Here is a 19,881-nt window from a genome sequence, read left to right as displayed (position 1 = left end):
TAAACCCACATGAAGATAAAAAACATTTCCGAATTATATGAATTTCCTGTTTTTATAAACAATACATTTGCTAAATAAATATTTCTAATAAGAGCATACTCAGCTGTACCAAACTGTCACGCATTTACACTTCTTAATCGCTTCAATTACTCCAAATTAAATTACATCGCGATGACGCAAGGATTATATATAGCTGGACCGACTAAGCCGGTCGATCGTATCACCCAACCAACGTGCGGCACCATCGGAATGCCGTCGAGTACGCGCGAGAGTGCACGAAGCGTCGAATTCGGCCAAGCGGTCGGAACGTCAATCGTGGCAGACGAAGTGCAGCGAATCTGCGCTCTCAGGCGAATTGTACGAGGATCATCTCACTCGCGAGCGACTGTCATTTTCTCGAGCCTCACAGGACGATCTCTGAGCGTGCGTGCGTTCGACGATCCACCGGTGCCTGCGCGACGTGTCGCGTCATTTATCGATCCCGGCGCTGAATTGATCTTGCCACACCCCATCGTGGCCATTTTGGGCACGACAGTCGGTGAACTACTTTGAACAGAATCATGGATCAGATCACGCCGAAGGAGGTGAAGATCCTGGAGAATCCGGAGGATATCCAGGAGAGGCGAGAGCAGGTATTGGGACGCTACGCCAACTTCAAGTCAGAGGCACGTAATAAGCGTGACAAGCTCGAGGACTCCCGTCGCTTTCAGGTACGTGTGTGCTGCCATTCCGTGTAACTGTTTTGATAACGTTTGTTATATTGTAACTGTTTTTTTTACTTTCATTTTTGCGTCCGTCTTTCAGTACTTTAAGCGAGATGCGGATGAACTTGAGGGCTGGATCTATGAGAAGCTCCAAGCGGCCTCGGACGAGAGTTACAAGGATCCGACCAATCTGCAGGCGAAAATTCAAAAGCACCAGGCCTTTGAAGCGGAGGTTGCCGCTCATTCAAACGCGATCGTGTTGCTCGATAATACTGGCTCCGAGATGATAACGCAACATCATTTTGCCAGTGACATAATTCGCAAAAGATTGGGTATGTACGAGCATTGACGACATCAATGTTTCAATTTGAGATCAATATAACTCAGTTTCTATCAATTGCTTGACTGTTGTCGAGATATACTACTGAACATCAAAGTACAAATATTTCATTTATACTAACGTAATGTATTCATTGTTATTTTTTTATTATTTTATAATTAAAAATTATTTTATAAATTTTTACAGAGGAACTGCATCGCCTATGGGAATTGCTGCTGTCTCGTTTAGCTGATAAAGGTCTGAAGTTGCAGCAGGCCTTGGTCCTCGTGCAATTTATTCGTCACTGCGACGAGGTGATGTTTTGGATTCACGACAAGGAGGCCTTTGTAACGACCGATGAATTTGGACACGACTTGGAACATGTGGAGGTACTGCAAAGAAAATTCGACGAGTTCCAGAAGGACATGGCCAGCCAAGAGTACAGAGTTACTGAAGTGAACGAACTGGCCGACAAGTTACTGCTGGATGGGCATCCCGAACGCGATACCATTTTGCGTAGGAAGGAGGAGCTCAACGAGTCCTGGCAGAGATTAAAGCAATTGGCCACATTGCGGCAAGAAAAGCTCTTCGGGGCGCACGAGATCCAGAGATTCAATCGCGACGCCGACGAGACTATGGCTTGGATCGCAGAGAAAGATGTTGTCCTCTCGTCCGACGATTTCGGTCGAGATCTCGCCAGTGTGCAAACCTTGCAACGAAAACACGAGGGCATCGAGCGTGACTTGGCTGCGCTGGAAGATAAAGTGTACACCCTGGGCGCGGAAGCCGATCGTCTCGCCGCGATTCACGAGGCCGATCACTCCAGGCAGATTCAGGCTAAACGCGCCGAGATCTTGCAATCGTGGGAGAGCCTCACCGCGAAAGCGAAAGAGCGACGCCTGAAACTTGACGAATCTTACTACCTGCATCGTTTCTTGGCTGATTATCGCGACCTGGTGTCATGGATGAACGACATGCGTGCCATCATTTCCGCGGACGAGTTGGCTAAGGATGTAGCCGGCGCCGAGGCTTTGGTGGACAGACACCAGGAGCACAAGGGAGAAATCGATGCTAGAGCCGACAGTTTCGACGCGACCACGTTAGCTGGTAATAAACTCTTGGAGAAGAAGCACTACGCTGCCGAGGAAGTGGCGCGAAAATTGAACTCTCTCGCTGACGACAAGTCGTCCCTCTTAAGCTTGTGGGAGAAGCGACGTATCTTGTACGAGCAGTGCGTAGACTTGCAGTTGTTCTACCGAGACACCGAACAGGCGGATGCTTGGATGGCAAAGCAAGAAGCGTTTCTGGCTAACGAAGACTTGGGAGATTCTCTGGACAGCGTGGAGGCGCTCATTAAGAAACACGAGGACTTCGACAAGTCCTTGGCAGCTCAGGAAGAGAAGATCAAAGTGCTCGATGATTTTGCCGGGAAACTGATTGAAGGCGAACACTATGCTGCAGATGACGTGGCGCAACGACGGCAACTGCTATTAGAACGACGCGCCATTCTGCTCGAGAAATCGGCTCAAAGACGCCGTCGTTTGGAAGACGCGTACAAGTTGCAGCAGTTTGAAAGAGATTGCGACGAGACGAAAGGTTGGGTCAACGAGAAGCTCAAGTTTGCCACTGATGACAGCTATTTGGATCCTACGAATTTGAATGGTAAAGTTCAGAAGCATCAGAATTTCGAACAGGAATTAAATGCAAACAGGACGCGTATGGAGGAGATGGTAGCTACCGGCCAGGAATTGATCGATGGTGATCATTATGCCAGCGATCGCATACGCACCCGTACGGAGGAGATTGTGACGCTGTGGGAAAGCTTAGCGCGGGCTACCGAGAAGAAAGGTGCAAAGTTGCAGGAAGCTTCTCAGCAGCAACAGTTCAACCGAACAGTAGAGGACATCGAGCTCTGGCTCTCGGAGGTGGAGGGACAACTCATGTCGGAGGACTGTGGCAAGGATTTGACCAGCGTCCAGAATTTGCAAAAGAAACATGCGCTGCTAGAGGCTGACGTGACCTCTCACGCGGATAGGATCGACAGTATCACTCAAGCGGCCGAACAGTTCGTCAAGTCGGGTCACTTCGACGCTGATAACATCAAAACCAAGCAGGAACAACTGCAAACCAGATATGCCGCCCTGCAGCGTCCCATGAGTAGCAGAAAGCAACGACTCCTGGACTCCCTTCAAGTGCAGCAACTATTCAGAGACATCGAGGACGAAGAAGCGTGGATTCGTGAGAAGGAACCGGTCGCGGCGTCCACTAATCGTGGCCGCGATCTGATCGGCGTGCAGAATCTGCAAAAGAAGCATCAAGCTGTGCTGGCTGAGATTAACAATCATGAGCCGAGAGTGGCTGCGGTGTGCCAAGCGGGTTCAACGATGTTACAAGAAGGACATTTCGCCGCTGAGGAAATTAATAACCGATTGACAGCTTTGGACGAGCATTGGGGACAATTGAAGGACAAGGCGCGCCAACGCAAGAATGACTTGGACGACTCTTTGCAGGCACATCAGTATTTCGCCGACGCGAACGAAGCCGAGTCTTGGATGAAGGAGAAACGCCCTATAGTGATGAATGGCGACTATGGTAAGGACGAGGACAGTTCTGAGGCTCTTTTGAAGAAGCACGAGGCTTTAGTCAGCGATCTGGAAGCATTCGCGAGCACCATCGCAGCACTGAGAGATCAAGCTGCGGCGTGCAGACAGCAAGAGACTCCTACGGTCGATATCACCGGCAAGGAGTGCGTCGTCGCTCTCTATGATTACACCGAGAAATCTCCCAGAGAAGTGTCTATGAAGAAGGGCGACACCTTGACTCTTCTCAACTCCAATAACAAAGATTGGTGGAAAGTCGAAGTGAATGATCGTCAAGGTTTCGTGCCAGCGGCATACGTGAAACGTGTAGAACCAGAAGCCGGCCTCAGCGCATCCCAACAGAACTTGGCTAGGGAACAAAGTTCCATTGCCGCGCGACAAGCGCAGATCGAGGGGCAGTACGATGATCTATTGCGTCTGGCACGTGAACGTCAGAACAAGCTCAATGAAACGGCCAAGGCTTACGTACTGGTGAGAGAAGCCGCGGAGTTGGCTACTTGGATCAAGGACAAGGAGAATCACGCGCAGGTGCAGGATGTGGGCGAGGATCTTGAGCAAGTAGAGGTCATGCAGAAGAAATTCGACGACTTCCAAGCCGACCTCAAAGCGAACGAAGTGCGCCTGGCCGAGATGAATGAAATCGCCGTGCAGCTGATGAGTCTCGGACAGACCGAAGCGGCACTGAAGATCCAGACGCAGATTCAGGATCTGAATGAAAAGTGGACCAGCCTGCAAACGCTCACGGCAGAACGTGCCAATCAGCTCGGCTCCGCTCACGAGGTGCAACGTTTCCATCGCGACGTTGACGAAACGAAGGATTGGATTCGTGAGAAGGACGCGGCATTGAATAACGATGATCTCGGCAAGGATTTGCGGAGCGTTCAAGCCTTGCAGCGGAAACATGAAGGTCTAGAGAGAGATTTGGCAGCTTTAGGAGACAAGATCAAGCAGCTCGACGAGACGGCCAACCGCTTGATGCAATCACATCCAGAAACCGCTGAGCAGACATACGCCAAACAGAAAGAGATCAACGAAGAGTGGACTCAACTGACAGCCAAAGCCAATAGCAGAAAGGAGAAACTTCTGGACTCTTACGATCTGCAACGATTCCTCAGTGATTATCGCGACCTGATGGCCTGGATTAATTCGATGATGGGCTTGGTAGCTTCCGAGGAACTCGCATCAGACGTTACGGGCGCCGAAGCACTGCTCGAGCGTCATCAGGTAAAAGCGTTCGCCATGTATGATCGAATGCAATGCATTGATGACTTATTTTCTCTTCTACGATAGAAGATAGACTGATTTTGCCGATGTGTTGCAATGAAAATACTGCCTATTAACAGTTTGAGTATTTTCAGTGCTTCTCGTATAACTACCGCCTTTCTGCTTGTAATGTCGAATGGATTTGGTCATACATAACACATATGGTTGTGTATTGGCGCAGAAGATCCGGGAATCGTATCATAATTCGTTTTGTAAACGTTGTTTAATGATCTTTTTTTTTACAGGAGCACAGAATGGAGATAGATGCTCGGGCAAGTACTTTCCAGACGTTCGAAATGTTCGGGCAGCAACTATTACAATCTAGCCACTATGCCAGCGTGGAGATAATGGAGAAACTCGATTCTATGACCGAAGCGCGACAAGAACTGGAGAAGGCTTGGATTCAACGGCGCATGCAGCTTGATCAGAACCTGGAATTGCAGCTGTTCTGTCGGGACTGCGAGCAGGCGGAGAATTGGATGAGCGCACGAGAGGCTTTCCTTAGCAGTGCGGATGCAGTGGACAGCAGTGACAATGTTGAGGCTCTCATTAAGAAGCATGAAGATTTCGATAAAGCGATCAACGCTCACGAGGAGAAGATTGCTACCTTACAGACTCTCGCTGATCAGTTAATCGCTGCCGAACATTATGCCGCTAAACCTATCGATGAAAGACGATGCCAAGTGCTCGATCGCTGGCGACATTTGAAAGACGCTCTGATCGAGAAACGCTCGAGGCTGGGCGAATCTCAGACCCTGCAGCAATTCTCTCGAGACGCGGATGAGATGGAAAATTGGATCGCTGAAAAGCTTCAGCTAGCTACCGAAGAAAATTACAAAGATCCGGCTAATATACAGTCAAAACATCAGAAACATCAGGCTTTCGAAGCCGAATTGGCGGCTAACGCTGATCGAATTCAGGCGGTGCTTGCTATGGGTGGCAATCTGATCGACAAGCATCAATGCGCTGGCTCGGAGGACGCGGTTCAGAAAAGGCTCGCGTCCATCGCTGACCAATGGGAATATCTTACGCAAAAGACCACGGAAAAATCCATGAAGCTGAAGGAAGCCAACAAGCAGCGCACTTACATCGCTGCCGTGAAGGATCTTGATTTCTGGCTTGGAGAAGTCGAAAGTTTGCTCACGTCCGAAGATGCCGGTAAAGACTTGGCTTCAGTGCAGAATCTCATGAAGAAACATCAACTCGTCGAGGCGGATATACAGGCGCACGAGGAGAGAATCAAGGATATGAATGCGCAAGCTGATTCGCTGATCGAGAGCGGACAGTTCGACGCTGCCGGTATTCAGGAGAAACGGCAAAGCATAAACGAGCGCTATGAGCGAATCAGAAATCTAGCGGCACACAGACAGGCAAGACTCAACGAAGCCAACACTTTACATCAGTTCTTCCGTGACATCGCCGATGAGGAGTCTTGGATCAAAGAAAAGAAACTTCTTGTCGGATCGGACGATTACGGCCGCGACCTTACGGGCGTGCAGAACTTGAAGAAAAAGCACAAAAGATTGGAGGCTGAACTTGGTAGTCACGAACCCGCTATTCAAGCTGTCCAGGAAGCGGGAGAGAAGTTGATGGACGTTTCCAACTTGGGAGTACCCGAAATTGAGCAACGCTTGAAACTTCTCAATCAAGCTTGGGCCGAACTGAAACAATTAGCTGCCACCAGAGGACAGAAATTGGATGAGTCCTTGACATATCAGCAATTCCTTGCCAAGGTTGAGGAAGAAGAAGCGTGGATTACAGAGAAACAACAGTTACTTTCCGTTGAGGATTACGGCGACACGATGGCTGCTGTCCAAGGTCTCTTGAAAAAGCATGACGCGTTCGAGACCGACTTCGCGGCTCACGGCGAACGTTGCAAGGACATCTGCGAGGCCGGTGAGACGTTGATCAAAGCTGGCAATCATCGAGCGGACGCTATCGGCCAGAGATGCGCGCAGCTGCGCAACAAGCTGGAGCAACTCGGTGCGCTTGCGGCTCGCAGGAAGACGCGACTGAACGACAATTCGGCATACTTGCAGTTCATGTGGAAGGCCGACGTGGTCGAGTCGTGGATCGCCGACAAGGAAACTCACGTGCGCTCTGAAGAGTTTGGCCGAGATCTATCCACCGTGCAGACCTTGCTCACGAAACAAGAGACCTTCGACGCTGGTCTTCACGCATTCGAGCACGAAGGTATCCAAAATATCACCTCGCTGAAGGAAATGCTCGTTGAATCCGGCCACGATCAGACACCCAATATTCAGAAACGTCATGCTGACGTAATCGCTCGTTGGCAGAAACTCCTGGCTGATTCCGACGCGAGGAAACAGCGTCTGCTGAGAATGCAGGATCAGTTCAGGCAGATCGAGGAGCTCTACCTGACATTCGCGAAGAAGGCGTCCGCCTTTAATTCCTGGTTTGAGAACGCGGAGGAGGATTTGACAGATCCGGTGCGTTGCAACAGTATCGAGGAGATTCGCGCTCTTCGGGAGGCACATGCGCAGTTCCAGGCTAGCTTGTCGTCAGCCGAGGCTGACTTCCAAGCCCTGGCCGCTCTGGACAGGCAGATTAAGAGCTTCAACGTCGGACCGAATCCGTACACGTGGTTCACGATGGAAGCTTTAGAAGATACTTGGCGTAACTTGCAGAAGATAATAAAGGAACGTGACGTCGAGCTCGCGAAGGAAGCACAGCGACAGGAAGAAAATGATAAATTGCGTAAAGAATTCGCCAAGCACGCTAATGCCTTCCATCAGTGGCTCGCGGAAACGAGGTGTGTATCAAATTTTCAAGAATAATTTACTCGCTTGATTGTTTAATAAAATGCAAATTATTTTCTTTTTTTTTACAGAACAGCTATGATGGAGGGATCTGGATCTCTGGAACAGCAACTGGAAGCTACCAAGGTTTGTTCAATTAAAAGACACATTATTATAAAAATTTATGTACAATTGTATTATATTGCATCATATTACATATAAATCTGATTTACAGCGGAAAACTCAAGAGGTACGTGCACGTCGTCAAGACCTGAAGAAGATCGAGGATCTAGGAGCCATCCTGGAAGAGCATTTGATTCTGGACAATCGTTACACGGAGCACAGTACTGTGGGATTGGCGCAGCAATGGGATCAGTTGGATCAACTAGGCATGCGTATGCAACATAACTTGGAGCAGCAGATTCAGGCCCGAAATCAATCCGGTGTATCTGAGGACGCACTCAAAGAGTTCTCCATGATGTTCAAGCACTTCGACAAGGACAAGAGTGGCCGTCTGAATCACCAAGAATTCAAATCCTGCCTGAGAGCTTTGGGTTACGATCTGCCCATGATGGAAGAGGGACAACCTGATCCAGAATTCGAGAATATATTAGGTTTTACTCGCTTTAATTTTTCATTACTTTTGGTTACCGTAAACGTTCAATATAATATGATATTATTGTTCGTAGACATCGTGGATCCTAATCGAGACGGCTATGTGTCGTTACAAGAGTACATGGCATTTATGATCAGCAAGGAAACGGAGAACGTGCAGAGCTCAGAGGAGATAGAAAACGCTTTCCGAGCCATTACCGCGGCAGATCGACCATACGTCACGAAGGAGGAATTATATGCTGTAAGTGTAACCGTAGAATCATGTTATATTCAAACATCTTATGGTATTTACTCTAATATATTAATGAATCGCTTTCTATTTTCTCGTAGAACCTCACGAAGGAGATGGCCGATTATTGCGTTGCCCGTATGAAACCTTACGTAGATCCCAAGTCGGAACGACCGATTACAGCAGCACTGGACTATATTGAGTTTACACGCACCCTTTTCCAGAATTAATCCTGCATTCATATATATATACACACACATATGCGTATTATATTATTTTCTTAAACCTATTAAATTATAACCGCATAAAGAGCACAAGGAAAAATTTACATTTTTCTTTAAAAACTATACATGCTTGTTATAGATTAATATATTTTATCTCTCTATATACACATATACGAGATAGTGGAAAGATTGAGGTTTTATATTTCATCTAGACTAACTGGCTGACAAAAAACTTGTTCAATGTAATCTATTGTCTACGCATTTTTTAAGATGTGTCATTTAATGGTCTATTATTCTTTAAAATGTTCAATTAGATCGTTCTCAAACTATTACATATTTTTATATTAGCCAGTGTTGGTATTCAATGTTCTTTCTACATTGTTCCTCGAAATAAAAGTATTTCTTATGCAATATTTTAATCTATTCAATGAATATGTAAAATGCGTGCGATATTTACCGCGTAATTTTCTTTCATTATAAATACAATATTCTATTGGTAAGTATATGTGTGGATGAGAATGTGAAATAAATGTTGCAGAAATATTGATAGTATTTTGTTTTATTGAGCAACTGGGTTTACAACCATTTGAGACTTCTCTTGAATTATTTGTTCAACACCATACACCCTCGAGCATATTAGGTAATCCCTAATCAGCTTAAATAACGTGTAATGATTCATGATTAATAACAGCACCATCGACAGTATTTGATACCATTCGTTTGTGCGTAATAAAATAAATAATTGGACGCACATCATCACCAACTGTAAGACCAGCAGTGAACACACTAGCATCGCAGGATTATTAAATAAAAGCTGCAAGATGGTGTAATGATTACTATTGAATTCGATATTTCTTCGTTGTTCCTATTCTCATTAATGCGAGATAAAATAATTACTTACGTGGAATCTGTAGTGATATGAGTTACCCGGTTCCGCTGCTGTGCATAAGCCTTCGGAACGATAAATTCCTCGATTGTGCCGTACGATCGATCCATGTGGCCACAACACCGTGTCATTCCACGGTTGAGCGTACACGTGACTACTGCGATTCTCCGTTTTAATCCAGCGGCCTAAATGTAGCGCCGCTCTATGTAGCACATCGCAGTATCTGAACAAAATATTAATAAATTATTGTTAGATTATTAATATTATTTCATATTTGGTAGTTTCTTCAAATATATGAGAAATTATATATTCACCTAACGGGGTAGGCCTGAACAACGTACGCATTTATCCTTCCAAGCAACAGCAAAATCGCGTATTGCATCACCCATAATCGATTGAAGTGTAAATGTGGCGGGACGAAGATGATGGGTGCGATTCCACAGGCGAACGCGCTACCAGAGGACGAACATAAAGCCCACTTTAATCGTTGATTAAAATCAGATCTCAAAGTGGACACTTCTGCTCGGATAGCCGATGCGTTTAACGAGCAATTGTGCAAAGGTTTCTCTGCGCACGAGAAAAGTGGCATCACACATAGCACCACTTCGCAAATGGATTGATAATAGAACTAGATGAAATATGAAGATTGCGCGTGTAGCACCCACCTAGCAGATATTTTGTTTTTCGTTCCTCTTTTCCACATGAAAATGATGTATCAAAGAGTGCTGCACCTACCCCAGACATCACGAGGTATATCGACAATCTGAAACAAATGGGTATTACTTAAGTAACATATTCTTACTTCTAGTTGATCCATATCTTCGTTTATAGTGGTATATATATATTATTATACTTATGTGTAAAAAGATATACACACAGATAACATAAACACAACATTTTTATGAAGCTGTGTCTCTCAGCCATGTGATAGAGACACCAGCAAAGTATACTCATCAAAGCAACCAATAGAGATGCCCTGGAAAACAAGTTATACATAAATAAGAAAATATCTCAATGCCATCATAAGAAAATATCTATTGGCAAATCACGTGTACACACCTCAGAATCTTTTGAATCACAGATAACCATCGAACCGGCAATGAGGCATCAATTAAATGATGTAACAATGTATAAACAAAGCTGCGTGTCACCATCGTAAGAATAAATACAAGCAGGTAGGGATCTATTAAATAAAAATTCTGGAACACCAAGGATTTCATTTCGCTGATACGATTATGCTATTTTAAAGTTACATAATAAATACAAGCGCAACGTACCATCATGTAAGCATTGTACGAATGTGGCAGCCACGATACAGTCCTGTACAGATTAAGCAGTTGCAAACAGGCCGCGACGACCGCGAAGAGCAGAGACAAAGTCTCAAAAGTCAATTGTCCATCAACTGGCACCACAGGTATGGGAACATGCTTGGGCGCCAGAGATCTCCCACCACAAATGTCCTCGAGCTTTCTGTCGTCCGTACCATTTCCCACTGCTCTTTCACCACTGTTACTCCTTCCGTTAACATTAGCAGAACTAGCATAAGAACTACCAGACCTGCTGGTCGGACCAGTCCGACTAGAAACGTTCCGTCTACCTCCAGGCATATTTATCCACTTATTCTTTATGACACACAAGAGACAGGAGCTTATTTTGATGACTTTATAATTAATGGATAAATGGATCGATCGATATATCTCATGCAGCATGAGACAAATATATTATAATTATAGACAATTTTTAGGTCTCAAGAGATATGATTCATTTGGAATAGGCTGTTTGCTTGAACTTTTCCAGACATATCGATTATGTCACAACAAAAACAAAAATGCAGATTGAGGATTTATATTCGACACTAATTTCCTTGTTGTTATAATTGTCATATGCACCACTTAGTGGTTATGTACAACACAATCACAGTGAATTAGTATATTGTACTACTATCGTCAGAGTATACGCCGGACACATGTCAGACATATCGCATGCACAGATACATTATACGTCAAGTTCATAAAGATATTCTTATCTTTATGTACAACAAATTTTTTCATCCGCGCACACTGTTGATTTTATATTATTTGAAAATAAATTGCACCGCCATTATATCGTATTTATACTGTCAGCCATATCAGTGAGTCGTACTACTTGAACTGCTGGAAAAATATTTTATTTCCCCAGTAGTATAACTCAATGATGAGTGAGAACAAAATTCATTTTAAAATCGATCAATTGAATAGTGGGAGAGAACTGGAACTAATTAATTATATACATAAAAAAATGTACAAAACAGCTAATTAAATAAGATGTTATTTCTTAACAGTGGATCATGAATGTAAAAGCTCAAACTTCGTATCAAGAAATGAAGCATTATATTAAGCATTAAATTAATTAATTAATATTTATTTAAGAATGTTTAATCAGCAATTATGATGAGCGCGAGCATCTCTAAAAGCATTCTTAACCTAGAAATAACTAAATTGAAAGTAAAAAAATATTATTGATGCTAAATTACATGACGCCTCCGCTTATTGAAATGCTGCATGTATGTGCCATATAGGTGGCGTTCGAATTCAACGAAAATGACTTTGGAACAAAGGGATTGAAGAGCCTTGTTAGCAATGTAGGCGCACGGATGGTTTTATTGCATTATTGCGTATGTTAACGAGACGGTGACGGTGTATGTGTGTGTCAATTATGACACTTTTACAAGTGTATTTCGCTACGAATATTTACAACTAACATTCTCCTGGCTCAGGCCCTTACTGACAATTCCTTGAATGAAAATGTTAGTATACAGAGTACGTGTACACACTGATACATATTAAATGACGCTAATCGTGACTAAGAAGATTCTCTCGTCGTATATTTTATTGTAGCGCACTGACGTAAATGTGGCAGTTACTCTATTGTTTTCTGTTTTCATAAACATTTACAGATGTTCAGTCCTATACAGATAAAACATGAATGTACAACGGTAGAAGACGTAAACACGAGTAATAGAATCAACTCCTCAGACAATTCTATATATCCTATTTTTATCAATCAAGATGTCGAGTACAAGCACCGCCAGTTATCCCAGTTTTGGGAGCAGTCGCAGTTATCTAACGAGATACCTACAAAGAACGACGTTCACGATCAGCAGACTATGTTCCAGGCAGAAGTGAGTATTTATACATCGTTACGTAAGTGGTTTACATTTACTACGTCTATACTTTCATACGTTTCCATCCTAGAGCACTGGGACATTACCATATGTGAAGGATTACATACAAAATGGGATATTTTATCAAGTTAATCAAGAAGACGGCAGTAGTCAAATACAGATGAACAATCAGTGTCATCAGAGTACAAGTAACGTCAGTGCGGTGCAAGAGAACAAACAGTTGTCATTGCAAGATTTGCAGAATGTGAAAAATATCACCCAGGCATTGGCAGTAGAATTGCCGAGCGGCGTAAGGGCCAGTCGTCTTGGAAGACCGTCGAAAAGTTCCACGGAGGCTAGTACAGGGAAAAAGATGAAATGCCAGTGCGAGATTTGCTTTAAAGAGTTCGGACATAAAAGTAATCTGTTTATACACATGAGAACTCACAATGGAGAAAGGCCGTACAAATGCAGTCAATGTGAGAAGTGTTTTACGCACAGTGGGAATCTAGCTATTCACATGAGAACACACTCCGGTGAGCGCCCGTATGGTTGTCAAATATGCGGGAAGATGTTCAGTCACAGTGGAAACCTTTCGACTCACTTGAGGACTCACTCAGGCGTGAAGCCTTACAAATGCAACGTGTGTGGTAAAGAATTTCGGCACAGTGGCAATTTATCGATACACGAGAGGATACATTCCGGGGTGAAGCCGTTTCAATGCAAAATTTGCGGGAAGGAGTTCTATCACAGCGGCAATCTGACGACGCACATGAAGAAACATCCTTTAAATGCTAACGCGAACGCAACCGATTGCGAGAATGATCGAAAGCATATATTGCATACCGCTGTGGACGTTAACGATACTTCTTCAAATTACTTAAATGACGTACCGTTGTCGCTCAGTGATGACATTAAATCGATGCATAATAACATGGTTCCTATAAAGAATGAAAGTACAGAAGATACTGTATTAAGCACTATGGGAAAATTAACGTCTAGTTGAAGTTGATTGTATAAAGTGAATCATGTTAATGAGGGATTAAACTTTTCATCATAATTTCACGTGAGATGTGCACGCTATCGTCTCGCTTGTTAATATAGAAGGTGACGATACTAGTACGTGTGAAGCAGAAAGATCTTGGGATTCTACTGTAGTTGCGTAATAGTTGCTACATGGTTCACTTTATAAACAAAGAGGTTTTAAGAACATAAAGTTTTTTAGTATTTTTCCGCTCAGTCACTTATACACTTTTTAACTGATATATAAAGGCAAAAAATTACCTTCACCTCTATACCTTCTTGCAGTATGGTGGTCTTTCTTGAGCCTAAAGTCTAATACCACCGAGATTTTACTAACGTAAAATATACTCACTTTGCAAGTTTTATTTAGACCTCTGGATGTAACTATGATCTGTGATTTTCGAGTTTACTGAAGTAGGATCTGACGACTGTAGGGATAATATCCTATAAGAGGAATCCTTTCAACATTTATTTATATAAATAAATAATTCATACATATCTCATATATATTTCGTTTCTTTAATAGTTTTATTTATAACAGTACTTTATAATTTTTATATAGCATATCTATAAATATTGCTTTTGAGTTAAATTAAATACTATAATTATTATAGTATTTTGAGCATATAAAAAGCACATAATACATATAAAAATAAATATCTGTTTAATGTTTTGTGCTCTATGTGCAATTTTATTACACAATAGATTAATAATGATAAAATTGCTCGTTAAAACTTTTGTTATCGCTATTTTTTTATATTTATTTGCTATTGTTGTAGAATTTATTTTAATAAAAACAATTTCTTCTCTTAAAATTTTTAATATTGTTCATATATATATATATATATATATATATATATATATATGTATGTATGTATGTATATGTATAAGCAGCATTCATGTATGTATAGCAGACATTGGTTAAATGACATAGTTTGCAAATAAATTAAATCTATGTAACTTTTACACATGCTTGTATTGACCGAATATTAAATGTTATACTATTTAATATTTCTAAGCACTTTTTGTGTAGTAACATTCAATAATAAATTTTTAAGCACGCTAATAATCTTGGCCTTTATCATTTTTCTCTTAGTTATTAATTATATACACATTTAATTTAAATTATATATGTCCATCTATTAAATTTTTGAGCTTCAAATATATTCTATTATATTCAATATAATAATCGTCATAAATATACTATGATATGTAACATTTTAATAATTTACAATATATAATGACTTCATATAATCTCAGGAATGTATGGAATAATACTTCTAAAACGAGAAACTTGATCCCAATGTTACTATATCACTATAAAATTAATATTTTAATTTCCTATTATAATTATTAACTTTATACGATAAGTAAAAAATGTGGAATACGTGTTATCTGTTACGTATTAATACCTGTTATAAAGTCATTGGTGTAGACTAGGGTAACTATGATGTTAATGTTTTAAATATTCGTTTAGTAAGAGATTCTGTCCTGGCCTTCTACTTATTTTCGTCGAGCGCAGGTGTAATTGCTTAAGATGTTCGTACGCATCAACGCACGACTTTCAACGGAACAGTCATGTTTCGCGGCAGACGGGTTGCAAGAGTTTCCGCTACGTTTTCGGAGAGCTCGTGCCAGACATATTTTCCAAAGATGGGCAAATCTTCCAAAGGCAATTTGAAGGATACTAATAACGTCAGGCACAGACCGTCGCCTCCTTGTCCACCGCTGAATTCGACGGATAACAAGCCATGTGGCTTGTGTTGCGCTACATCGTTTCCGAATATTTCCTAAATGCAATAAATATTTATATGAATATATATTTAAAGCAAAATTGTTTTCTTCTTAAGCTATTTTTAACTTTTATACTTTCTTTGATAAAAGATCAATATTTCAATATTTTTTCCATAAAAATAAATTTATACATAAATTTCTGCGTAATAAGGACAGATTCTTCTAGAATTTAGGAAAAATTATTTTCTTTGTATCATCTGTCAAGCATCACTAAATAAAACTTTGTTGTAATTTATTAATATCCATATAAATGTAAAACCATGTTCATCCAATATACTCACAGTCATAAAGCTATGTAAAGTGGATAGTAAGCTACGATTTGGATTGATCTCACAAACTGGTGGATTGCATCGATCAGTATCTGACATAAGTACATGCAGTCTGTTCCTGTTAACAGAATTGATTAATTTATCATAACTTGTTCAAGGCATCAACTTATTCAAATAGGATTACCAGGATGATCACTTACGTTGCTCTTTTCTTAGATGTGACTACTACTCTCAACAAGAGTCTTGCGTGTGGCTTGGTTGCTGGCATCAACTGCGGATGCTGCGGGACAGTTTTGTTCGAGACGTAACTCTTGCCCCTGTCCAGGAGATATATGATGTCGTTGGACCTCAGAGGCAAGTCATTTATGTTGCGCACCCAGCACGCCTGAAGGGACTCCTCGTTCGCTCGATCCGGTGTTTTCAGCGCGCCGCCGACTATGTCTCCGGTGAACACAAAGCGAAACCACGTGCCGTTCGCACACTCCACCAGTATCAGAGTCGTCGGCGCTATCACCAGGCCGGTTTCCTCCAGGACTTCCCTCTTTACGGCGCTCACCAGGTTCTCGTTTTTCTCCACTCTACCGGCCGGCAAGTACCATTTCCCCGTGCAGGAGGCTTTCGCCTCCTGCATCATCAGTACCTCGCCCTGGTCATTTATAACAACCGCTGCGACTATGTACGTCACTGTCTCCAGGCAAATGGGAACGTGTGCTGTTAGCTGACCTGATTTTGCACCTGCAATGTACCATCATCTCAGTTTGTGTTAAACGCTTGATTTTCTCGCGAGAAGGAAATTCAGCGCTTCCGCGCTCAGAGCACCACCGCGACAATGCCGTCGGCGAAGGCATCTGACGTACCTGTTGTGTCGCCCGCGACAGCGTGCACGTTGCATATGTCATCGTTCTCCAATGCCTGTCCGGCGAGCAGTAATTGCACTTGATTCTCTATGAAATCTGACATATCTCACACACATAAATATCCTGCGTCACGTCGCGTGCGGTGTTACGCGCGATTACGATGCGCATCAAGCGTGAATTGCGGCCCGCTAACGACTCCGGACACGGACGGTGAAAAGAGCAACGTGAAGATGACAGCCCGATTAGCCTGTAAACGTGCGCGTAAAAAAACAAGAATCGAGACGCGTGGCGGCGAGATTAATCGCGCTTCTACGACGCTACTGGCGCTCGTTCCGTTCCTGCGCTATGAAATTCCCTATATGACACGCAAAGGTTAGGTCTGCCGAAATGCCAGGTTTTGCGAGATGTTTTGCGTTTGAAGTACATTGTACACGCGAGTGACGGCTGATTTCCTCACGAGCTGTCAGAAGGACGGTCAGGGACAAGCTGTCGCAAACGTCTCCATTGAATTAAAGTATTACATGTCAAAGACGAATTGTCATTCTTGTAATTGCTCGCTTATTGACTGACGTAAATAATTTTCGCAAGGTTTGCCAAAAGGATGGAGCTCGCGGTAGGATGCTGGTAACGCAAATGTCAAGAAGCTGCTGTTTGTAAAAGTAAACTTTGTTTATTATTGCGGGGATAACGTTCCTTTCACACCTGGCTCTTCAGCGAAACATGTTCTAGGGATATAATTATCAAGTATTAATTCTGTGCTGGGAAGGAGGATTACTCGAGCACCGGCGTTCGCGCGTGGTTCTGTCTCAGCCAAGCCACGCAGTTATGTAGTTATGAGAATAACCGGCACTCTGCGAGATCCACATCCGAATAAATCCGAAACCGAAAATGGACGCTTTAGGAATTTTGATTGTAATAGCGCTGATACACTGCTTGCTGTTCTTCTTTGATATATTTTTTAAGGTAAACGCGCAATTTTCCTGCGAGATCTGTGCCGTGATTTCTCGTTAAAAATTAGACGCAAAAAGTTTATTGCGATGGAACGACGTTTGTAATGTGCGAGTGAACGTTTCTAGTATCCTTAAGAGAGATTCTCAGTCAGTAATACTGAATTTTCTGTCAAGAAGTTCTGTGTTTGTTTGGTTTTGTATGACTGATATTGACGTAGTTAATATTTATCCTAATGCAGATTCTAAACGAGCGAAAGGTGACATCAATTTATTTTTCAGTCCTGTTCACATTTTCCGTATCTCTATTTCCTGGAGAACACTGGCTTGGAAATCCGGCTGTTCAGGCTGACGTGGTTCACGACTGCATTCAATCGCAAGATAATTAAATGGGGAATGAGCCGCTCCAGGTTTTGGACTGCTTGGTTCAATGCTGGTGTTATTATAACCATTGTGCTTCTGCCAATAGTCATCATCATCCTTTTAAAGATGACGTTTAGCATGTGGCGAGCTGGTTCCTCGAGTGATGATAACTTGGGAGTTATATTAGAACCTATGGTAGATCATATAAGTGAAAATATGAAGATTTCATAAAGCTGTGAATGCTATTTTTAATATTGATTGATACGTTTTAGCATGATATATTAGAATTTAAACGACACATGAAAATAGCTTGACTACACCTATACACAAAAGCCAAATCCAGAGATTTAGCATCTGATCCTCGGGATTTCATTTTAGTTACCAGGCGTGAATGTGCCGTTCAGCGAAATTGGTTACTACGCGATAACGTTGGCGATATGTACTATCGTTCACGAGCTGGGACACGCGCTCGCTGCAGCGAGAGAGGACGTACAGCTGTTTGGCATAGGACTCTTCATTTTTTTCACGATACCTATTGCTTACGTGGATATGAACAGCGAGCAAACGGCCGCATTGCCGTTGAAAAACCAGTTGCGCATCATGTGCGCGGGAGTTTGGCACAACATCATTCTTGCTACAGTGGCAGCGGCGGTTCTCGTGTTCTCCGCGTGGCTGTGGGCGCCGCTTTATAGTTTAGATTCTGGAGTTTACGTAAAGACTATTTTACCAGTGAGTGAAGATTACGTCAACAGTTCATATCTCACCTGAGAACGTATTCCTCGTATCTTGAGTTTCATCTCTCCCGTGTCTCGTCGCATTTACAGAATTCGCCGATGTTAGGACCAACTGGCCTTCTGGAACGTGATGTAATATACAAACTGAACAATTGTCCCGTGAGAAATAGTGAGGACTGGTACGATTGCATGCTGCACGCAGTGCAACATTCATCTCCTGGTTATTGCGTTAAACAATCATTTATTCAGGTATTTTTTTGGAGCTATTTACTATATTTGAATTGTTATGTACCGTTTATTCGTGTCTTTTACCACTATTTCTTACAAGCTGCGTCAAAGATATATTGATTTACGATTATACATGTAACTTTGATATCATGCCAGGATTATGACGAGTCGGTGCCAGCTAAGCAGAAAACAAACGGTGTCGTTAATTGCTGCACGACCGACAGTGAAACGAGTGGCAGCTTGTGCTTCGAGTATATCGAAGGACCGCAGGCTGCCCCACTTCATCTGCCTCCGCATTCTTGCCTTCCAGCAAGGGCAATGATTAATCAGTCGCAAAATTTCTGTCAAACTAGTCACGAGTGTTTGTCTCACGATACTCATTGCCTGAAACCTTCGTTGGACAATGTGACGAAGGTAAGAAGTGGAAAAAAGAGAGCATAACTCGCTTGCATTGAACCAAAAATTATCTAGGAAATAAGTTTTAAAAAAAATTATATTCCAAATGTAGATCTAATAATTATCTTTGCAGATTGTACAAATAAAGAGGAAAGTAAATAAGGATGTGCTGTACATTGGTCATCCGGCGGATATCTATAGGACAGTCGATGTGTCGGATTGGGTGCCAAAGTATTCTTTCCTGCATCCAAGATTGCCAGAGTCACTAGCGTTATTTTGTAAATACATCACGGCGTTCTCCGGGGGATTGGCGTTTGTTAACGTTGCACCTTGCTTCTTTCTGGACGGTCAATACATTATAAGCATACTTGTACTTTATTTATTGAACTCGATACCGCATAACAAAAATATCAGAGAAGCCACGATACTTACAGTAACAAGTATAGCTACACTACTTCTTATAATAAACGTAATGTATTTACTTATCAATAAATTATTATAAGCAATCATAATACACTTTCATCCTCTT

At 42.5% G+C, this 19,881-nt stretch overlaps 5 protein-coding genes across 9 annotated transcripts; 3 read left to right on the top strand and 2 right to left on the bottom strand.

Moving 5' to 3' along the window:
* Positions 1 to 388: 388 nt before the first annotated feature.
* On the top strand, positions 389 to 9,256 carry LOC105284573 (spectrin alpha chain). The gene is made up of 8 exons (XM_011348207.3): positions 389 to 710; positions 805 to 1,036; positions 1,231 to 4,847; positions 5,132 to 7,659; positions 7,738 to 7,792; positions 7,881 to 8,259; positions 8,335 to 8,501; positions 8,591 to 9,256. Exons 1-8 carry the CDS (start codon positions 561 to 563, stop codon positions 8,717 to 8,719), a joined length of 7,257 nt encoding a protein of 2,418 aa, XP_011346509.1. The 5' UTR covers positions 389 to 560; the 3' UTR covers positions 8,720 to 9,256.
* On the bottom strand, positions 9,255 to 11,678 carry LOC105284572 (transmembrane protein 39A). Its single transcript, XM_011348206.3, has 7 exons — positions 10,877 to 11,678; positions 10,659 to 10,798; positions 10,477 to 10,575; positions 10,265 to 10,362; positions 9,914 to 10,166; positions 9,615 to 9,822; positions 9,255 to 9,527 (listed from the first exon to the last, which is right to left on the bottom strand). The coding sequence occupies exons 1-7, from the start codon at positions 11,306 to 11,308 to the stop codon at positions 9,273 to 9,275; spliced, it is 1,485 nt and encodes a 494-aa protein (XP_011346508.1). The 5' UTR covers positions 11,309 to 11,678; the 3' UTR covers positions 9,255 to 9,272.
* A 183-nt stretch (positions 11,679 to 11,861) lies between these two features.
* Positions 11,862 to 14,269, top strand: LOC105284574 (zinc finger and SCAN domain-containing protein 21). 2 transcript variants are annotated; one of them, XM_011348210.3, is made up of 3 exons: positions 11,862 to 12,384; positions 12,535 to 12,759; positions 12,833 to 14,269. In XM_011348210.3, the coding sequence occupies exons 2-3, from the start codon at positions 12,535 to 12,537 to the stop codon at positions 13,745 to 13,747; spliced, it is 1,140 nt and encodes a 379-aa protein (XP_011346512.1). In that variant the 5' UTR covers positions 11,862 to 12,384; the 3' UTR covers positions 13,748 to 14,269. The 2 variants fall into 2 exon arrangements, with proteins under 2 accessions (XP_011346512.1, XP_011346511.1); XM_011348209.3 differs by having other exon boundaries at positions 11,862 to 12,397.
* Positions 14,270 to 14,603: 334 nt separating this feature from the next.
* Positions 14,604 to 16,930, bottom strand: LOC105284576 (8-oxo-dGDP phosphatase NUDT18). The gene is made up of 4 exons (XM_011348213.3): positions 16,685 to 16,930; positions 16,028 to 16,562; positions 15,840 to 15,945; positions 14,604 to 15,554 (listed from the first exon to the last, which is right to left on the bottom strand). The coding sequence occupies exons 1-4, from the start codon at positions 16,785 to 16,787 to the stop codon at positions 15,315 to 15,317; spliced, it is 984 nt and encodes a 327-aa protein (XP_011346515.1). The 5' UTR covers positions 16,788 to 16,930; the 3' UTR covers positions 14,604 to 15,314.
* A 137-nt stretch (positions 16,931 to 17,067) lies between these two features.
* LOC105284575 (membrane-bound transcription factor site-2 protease) lies at positions 17,068 to 19,864 on the top strand. 4 transcript variants are annotated; one of them, XM_011348211.3, is made up of 8 exons: positions 17,068 to 17,198; positions 17,273 to 17,343; positions 17,414 to 17,647; positions 17,914 to 18,189; positions 18,373 to 18,723; positions 18,819 to 18,977; positions 19,113 to 19,370; positions 19,486 to 19,864. In XM_011348211.3, exons 3-8 carry the CDS (start codon positions 17,573 to 17,575, stop codon positions 19,852 to 19,854), a joined length of 1,488 nt encoding a protein of 495 aa, XP_011346513.2. In that variant the 5' UTR covers positions 17,068 to 17,198; positions 17,273 to 17,343; positions 17,414 to 17,572; the 3' UTR covers positions 19,855 to 19,864. The 4 variants fall into 4 exon arrangements, with proteins under 4 accessions (XP_011346513.2, XP_011346514.2, XP_019888900.2 ...); XM_011348212.3 differs by having other exon boundaries at positions 17,399 to 17,647; XM_020033341.2 differs by having other exon boundaries at positions 17,090 to 17,343.
* The last annotated feature ends 17 nt before the right edge of the window (positions 19,865 to 19,881 follow it).

Source organism: Ooceraea biroi, chromosome 6, assembly GCF_003672135.1.
Source record: "Ooceraea biroi isolate clonal line C1 chromosome 6, Obir_v5.4, whole genome shotgun sequence".
NCBI classification, from domain to species: domain Eukaryota; kingdom Metazoa; phylum Arthropoda; class Insecta; order Hymenoptera; family Formicidae; genus Ooceraea; species Ooceraea biroi.
Note: the sequence above shows the minus strand (reverse complement) of the source record. Positions and strands in the feature narration are given on the sequence as shown.

Excerpts from the sequence above, each read along its gene's own strand:
- LOC105284575 (XM_011348211.3), top strand. The coding sequence starts at position 17,573 with ATGGACGCTTTAGGAATTTTGATTGTAATAGCGCTGATACACTGCTTG. Across the intron at positions 18,724-18,818 it reads ACGTAAAGACTATTTTACCA|AATTCGCCGATGTTAGGACC; the intron begins GTGAGTGAAGAT and ends TCGCATTTACAG. Across the intron at positions 19,371-19,485 it reads CGTTGGACAATGTGACGAAG|ATTGTACAAATAAAGAGGAA; the intron begins GTAAGAAGTGGA and ends TTATCTTTGCAG.
- LOC105284574 (XM_011348209.3), top strand. The coding sequence starts at position 12,377 with ATGAAAATGTTAGTATACAGA. Across the intron at positions 12,398-12,534 it reads TGAAAATGTTAGTATACAGA|ATGTTCAGTCCTATACAGAT; the intron begins GTACGTGTACAC and ends AAACATTTACAG. Across the intron at positions 12,760-12,832 it reads AGACTATGTTCCAGGCAGAA|AGCACTGGGACATTACCATA; the intron begins GTGAGTATTTAT and ends TTTCCATCCTAG.
- LOC105284572 (XM_011348206.3), bottom strand. The coding sequence starts at position 11,308 with ATGCTGCATGAGATATATCGATCGATCCATTTATCCATTAATTATAAA. Across the intron at positions 10,576-10,658 it reads GTGATTCAAAAGATTCTGAG|GGCATCTCTATTGGTTGCTT; the intron begins GTGTGTACACGT and ends CTTGTTTTCCAG. Across the intron at positions 9,823-9,913 it reads GTTCAGGCCTACCCCGTTAG|ATACTGCGATGTGCTACATA; the intron begins GTGAATATATAA and ends TATTTTGTTCAG.
- LOC105284573 (XM_011348207.3), top strand. The coding sequence starts at position 561 with ATGGATCAGATCACGCCGAAGGAGGTGAAGATCCTGGAGAATCCGGAG. Across the intron at positions 4,848-5,131 it reads CACTGCTCGAGCGTCATCAG|GAGCACAGAATGGAGATAGA; the intron begins GTAAAAGCGTTC and ends TTTTTTTTACAG. Across the intron at positions 7,660-7,737 it reads CAGTGGCTCGCGGAAACGAG|AACAGCTATGATGGAGGGAT; the intron begins GTGTGTATCAAA and ends TTTTTTTTACAG.
- LOC105284576 (XM_011348213.3), bottom strand. The coding sequence starts at position 16,787 with ATGTCAGATTTCATAGAGAATCAAGTGCAATTACTGCTCGCCGGACAG. Across the intron at positions 15,946-16,027 it reads ACATCTAAGAAAAGAGCAAC|GAACAGACTGCATGTACTTA; the intron begins GTAAGTGATCAT and ends TTCTGTTAACAG. Across the intron at positions 15,555-15,839 it reads CTTTACATAGCTTTATGACT|GAAATATTCGGAAACGATGT; the intron begins GTGAGTATATTG and ends TATTGCATTTAG.